This window comes from Austrofundulus limnaeus, unplaced genomic scaffold (genome assembly GCF_001266775.1).
Source record: "Austrofundulus limnaeus strain Quisiro unplaced genomic scaffold, Austrofundulus_limnaeus-1.0 Scaffold62, whole genome shotgun sequence".
Taxonomy (NCBI): Eukaryota; Metazoa; Chordata; class Actinopteri; order Cyprinodontiformes; family Rivulidae; genus Austrofundulus; species Austrofundulus limnaeus.
This window is the reverse complement of record NW_013952464.1, coordinates 57,242-63,107: the sequence shown is the minus strand read 5'-3', so window position 1 is coordinate 63,107 and position 5,866 is coordinate 57,242. Positions and strand designations below refer to the sequence as shown.

Below are 5,866 nucleotides of genomic sequence, written 5' to 3'. Positions count from 1 at the left end.
TGGACTGTAGATAATACCCTTGGACCATATATACTACTCTTGGACCGTAGATACTATCCTTATGGATTGGGTGATATTTGTCACCCCCATTGTTATATTGTTGCGTCTCTCCACAAACCCTTTGGTGTGCACCGTTAACATTTTTTTAATTTTTTTAATGAAAGTTTAAAATAAAACTTAAAATCCTCTTGAAAATGGCCAACCGGTCTAAAGCCAAACTCCATTCAGGTTTTATACAGAATATTTGTTATTGATAGAACTTCAGCAKGACAAGCTTCAATAAACTAAGTCATGATAAAGATCTTCTTAATTATTAAAATCAACTGTAAAGCAAACTAAAGTAGACTGTGTTCATCAGCAGGTTTGTCAAATGATCATAAATATGACAACAACATAAATCTCCTGAAATTAGGTACTAGTTTTTGGTGTTGGTACCGCCCCAGGTTCCGTTTTACTCAAACTAGTCTAAAGGCACCCCGGACCAGGATCTACATCTCTCAGGAGTGGAGTGTTTGAAAACGGCCCCATCAGGACTTTCTCCCTAAAAAAGTACTTTTTTTTCTTATTGATGCCAAAAATTGTTATTTAAAATATATATTTTGTAAATGTTGTATGCTTTGATTCCTTCTCTGGTTGTTGTATTTTGATTCTTCCTCCTCCCTATGATCTCAGGCTGCAGCTGATTGGCTGCAGCTCTGCTCTGATTGTAGAAACTCAAGCTCCTTCATCACTCAAACTGCACCTCTGCACCGGACTGACTGCACCTCTGCTTCTCCTCACGCTCCAAGAAAAACAAGGAAAAATGGGGAAAATTAACGGTTGCCTCAAATGTGTTTTCATCTTCTTCAACGTGTTGTTTGCGGTAAGAAAAAATTGTTTACTTTTCTTACTTTTCCTAACTTTGTTGTGAAAAAGAGCAAAAAAACTGTCAATTAAAATTTATTTTAAAGCAAGTGAAGGTTTGATAATCATTTCTCAAAGTCAAAATAAGGTGTAAAAGTAAAAATAAAATAATTTTATTTATTTATTTAACTTTTGTTAATCTTCAGTTTTTATTAAACATAATGAAATAATAGAAAATAAACAGTGTAGTTAATTTGCAAAGATTATTCAACTTTTCTGCTCTGAATTAATKTATTTGTTTTGCAGCAATAAACATTTGTTTTTAATTTTTTTAAAACAAAAGTAAAATCTCAACATATTAAGGTTTTACATAATTTTACAGTATTTAAAGCATTAAAAATCATATTTAAAAGTATAAAACTGTTTCTGGCACAGTAATTTATTCCAGACTTTGTTGAGTAAACATCCTTTTCCAGTAAAAAGGTTTTTTCTTTGAGCTGAACTCCTCCTACAGCTAAAACTGTGATGGGAGGAGACAAGAAGACGAAAAATCTGTTGATGTAAAAAAACAAGGTGTGGTTTAAAGAGGAGAAGCTTTTCTGTCTGAACAAAATGTACAAAACATCAAAATGATTAGTTGAGAAGCTTAATTTGAATTTTTTTAATTAAAGCTCATTTTGGTCAAACAAAACACTTAGAGTTGTTTTGTGAAAATGATCTCTGACAGTTAAAGCTGAGCAGGAGGGTGTGGAGGAGCAGCATCACCTCCTGCAGGAGGTTCAGTTTGTGGCTCTCTGTCTCTCCCTGCTGCCTCACAGCTGAAACTACACCATTAATTTATTAAAATGGTGACCCGCGGGCTGGGAGGGGTCTTCTGACATCTTTYTGTTTAGGTTTCCTGAAACTGATTCAGTTTATATTAATATGAGATTAAATCTACCAACACGGTTAATTAAATACAAAATAAAACTGAGTTAATTTAGATTTTATATCTGCACAGAAATAGTTTTGATACATATAAAGATGCATCAAAACTAGAAGTAGATATATTTCTATAATTAAAATAATTATATAATTAATATAACTTCTATGATACAGTTGTTTCAAGCATCATGTTTCTGTTGGTTTAATGTTTTCAACCTGATGCTTTTATTTTGTCCAGTAAAAATGAATGACTGACTTCCTGTCTGCAGCTCATCGGGTGTTTGATGATATTTGGGGCAGTGAAGAGCACCGCCTCCGCCGTCCAGGTAAACGACCGCTGGATCCACTTCCTGTTTCCATAAACAACATTTTTGGTTTCAGACTTTTCAAACCTAACTGATCCTGATCCTGGTCCAGGACCTGGTTTGACCTGTTTCATGAACACCAAGTCAGGTTCGGGTCTTGAAAAGACTCTGAGGTTGATGGATTACGATCTGATTTCAGTAACGGATTGTTTTTCCAAACAGATGTCCTCGTTCGGAGGTCCTGGTGTCGGGTGGATCTGGGTGACCGCCATCGGCGTCTTCGGCATCTCCTGTCTGGGGATCTATGCTGCCTGCTCCGAGAATCTCCTGGCCCTGAAAATAGTCCGTACAACCTCTGCCGTTGTCTGTTTGTTGCGYTCCTTTCTTTTTCAACAAAACAAACCCTGATGCTGATTATTCGTGTTGTTTCATGTGCAGTTTGCAGGGTTCATGGGCGTTGGAATGATCATCATGCTGATCTTTGGCATCATCGTGGCGGTTTACAGAAACAAGGTAATCCACATGGACTCATGAGGCAGGGACACGTTAGCATGTGACGCTAACATTTACTGTGGTTAAGATGAACACGTGTCTGGATCTATTCATTTACGTGTTTGCTACGACTTTTTACTTTAAAAAGACACATTTAATCTCAATGCTAACACATCTCAATGCTAATTAGTGTTAGCATCATGCTAATTATGAGCTTGTTCTTGCTAACCCCTAGTTGAAATCTAACAAGTCATTAGCCTAAACATGCTAGTTTTTAGCCTCAGCATGCTAACATCTGATTGGAGTAAAAATTGCCAAACTTACATTTAAAAACTAATTTTTCGGTCTGCGATAAATTTCCAAAGTTCACTGTGAAAAAACATATTTCACTGTGAAAAAAATAACTCGGCCCTTGCAATGAATCCTAGGATATTGTCGGTGTAAGATACTCAGACACAGCCTACWTTTTCAAGGTTTTGTCGGCCRCATGAGTAGGCCCCTACGGATTGGGACAGCCTACAGTGGCAGTGACGGAACGACCGGCGTTGGCTGCAACCCACAAACTGAGACACAACCGATGTTAAAGAGTCTAATCTAGTAGGTCGTTAGCCTAAACATGCTAGCTTTTAGCCTCAGCATGCTAACATCTATAAAAGCCAGTTGACCATCGATGCTGAGCTGTGTTAGGCTACAAATTCCATCGGTCTTTAACGTGGTGCGATCATCTCGTCCTGAAAAACATCTCTACAAGTCCAACTATGAGTTCAGAACAAATTAAACAAAATATTGTTTGTTTCATGATAGAGCTTTCTTGACAATGATTGTAAACAGGAAGTGAAGGATGTTTTGAACTTGTTCTGTCTTCTTTTTTAGGTGAAAGAAGGTATCAAAAGTGCCTCCCATGAGTTTGCCGAGGAGTACATGAAAAACGACGACTTCAAGGCTTTGATCARTGCCTTACAAGAACCTGTAAGACTTTTAAGATACCAGTCAGCCTTTAAAACTCACTCGTAGTACAGRGGTCTGCATGAGACACCAATGCACCACCATACCATCAGAGAGGCAGGCTTTTGAACTGTGCRTTCCATTGTGAATAAAGTTTGAAATGTGCAAATCATTGCAATCCAAACAACATCCTTGTTTCTTAAAGCACGTATTGCTCTAGATGTTTATTTAATGAATACTATATTTTATAAATAAATAAATATCTCGTTTAATTTTAGTTCCAGTGCTGTGGACTGACGAGCTCTGAGGACTGGGGTGAAACCATTCCTGACTCCTGTGAATGCAAGCAATCATTCAGCTGTAAACCCAAGCCAACGGTGAGTTAAAGTTAAATAAGTTTATTCATACGTTGTCAAAGTTTTCTACATTAAAATATAAAACTATAAAACCTGTTTCAGCTGCAGTTCTTACATTGTGTCCTTGTTTTCCTGCAGGGTTACTCAGGCCCATCCAGTATCTACTCAAAGGTAATAAATCAATCAAACATCCTCCAGTCATGTTTCCACATCATGACCTCGTTTTTGTTTTTCTGCAGACCTGCGGTGATATCCTCTTCGACACAGTCGACCTGGTCTTCAARGTGGCCATGGGCCTTTATTTTGGATTTTCTGTTACTGCAGTAAGTTCTACTAATATTCTCTGTTGTCTCTAAATTGATGAGATCAAACAGTGTAACTGAAAATAATTATTAAATCTGATCAGTGCTGTATCCTGTGTTAGCACGATTAGCACAGTTAGCATCAGTAACAGAGTGTCCTGTGTTAGCACGATTAGCACAGTTAGCATCAGTAACAGAGTGTCCTGTGTTAGCACGATTAGCACAGATAGCATCAGTAACTGATGATGTTTGTTTCGCAGCTGTTCGGCCTGCTCTTCACGCTCCTCATGATCCGTCAGGTGTCGCGCCACGACAGCGCAGGAGGACCGTCGATGGCCATGAAAGGCTACTAAAGTTAGCTCCGCCTCTGACGTCTGAACTTTAACTTCTGTAACATTAACGAGACGTCTCATTGGTGAACCTTTAATTCAATTCTACAGGAACCATATGGTATGCTTCAAGAATATTATTTGTGACAAAAGGCTCTTTTTATTTTTGTATTAATGAAAATATTCCTATAAACAAATAATTTGTTGTAAATTTTTCTGTTTTGTGCTGAAATGTGGTGTTTTAATGTTTTAATGTCAGACAGGCTGATTTAACCTGAGGAGGTCAGAGGAGAGACCAAACATACAAACTTTACAGATAAAATGTAAACATTTGGACAGATTTAGGATTGTGAACCTCCTGGAGTTGAATGTGTTTAAGATGGATTAAACATGTAGAACAGTCTCAGGTCTCCAGACTTTAAATGACCAACATGAATAAAACAAACACTGTTACATAAACTGTTCTGTTGTAAAACCTGCATCTGTACCATTCCACAATAAATAATATCGGGCGAATAAACGAATAAACATCTGAACCCTTCATATCTTTGTTTCTCTTACTCTGACCAGAGTTGAGTTATCGCAGAAACTTTATGGATATTTATTTTTGTTCTAACTGGAATCGTCCTTCAGGGTTTCTACAGTTCCAGAAAATACAGAAAAACATGGAAKTCTTTTCATTTTCCAAGTTTAAATTAGTTTAGGGCTAAATAAAGGAGCGAAAAAGCTTTTGTTGTCAGGATTTTACTTTAACAACCAACCAAACAACCAATCAAACAACCAACCAACCAACCAATAAAATGACCAATCAAACAACTGACAAACTAAACTACGAATAAACCAATGAATCAACCAAACAATCAACCAAACAAACAATTAGTCAAACAACCAAATAACCAACCAACCAGCCAACCAACCAACCAACCAACCGGATAACCAAACAGCCAATCAATCAAACAACCAATCAACTAATCAGTCAAACAACCAACCAAATAACCAACCAATTAAACAACGAAACAACCAACCAATTAAACAACCAAGCAACCAGCTAAACAACCAATCAATCAATTAAACAACGAAACAACCACCAACTAATCAAACAACCAACCAAATAACCAACCAATCAACCAATTCAATAACAAAATAACCAACCAAACAACCAACCAATTAAACAACCAAGCAACCAACTAAACAACCAATCAACCAATTAAACAACGAAACAACCAACCAATTAATCAAACAACCAACCAAATAACCAACCAATCAACCAATTCAACAACCAAATAACCAACCAAACAACCAATTAAACAACTAAACAACCAATTAAACAACCAAACAACCAACCAAACAAGCAATCAACCAACCAGATA

At 37.0% G+C, this 5,866-nt stretch overlaps 1 protein-coding gene across 1 annotated transcript; it reads left to right on the top strand.

Annotated features, from left to right (window-relative positions):
* Positions 1-471: 471 nt before the first annotated feature.
* On the top strand, positions 472-5,039 carry LOC106518489 (tetraspanin-8). Its single transcript, XM_014009802.1, has 10 exons — positions 472-549; positions 673-862; positions 2,037-2,093; positions 2,295-2,414; positions 2,511-2,585; positions 3,438-3,533; positions 3,788-3,886; positions 4,004-4,036; positions 4,105-4,188; positions 4,428-5,039. The coding sequence occupies exons 2-10, from the start codon at positions 803-805 to the stop codon at positions 4,518-4,520; spliced, it is 717 nt and encodes a 238-aa protein (XP_013865256.1). The 5' UTR covers positions 472-549; positions 673-802; the 3' UTR covers positions 4,521-5,039.
* Positions 5,040-5,866: the final 827 nt, after the last annotated feature.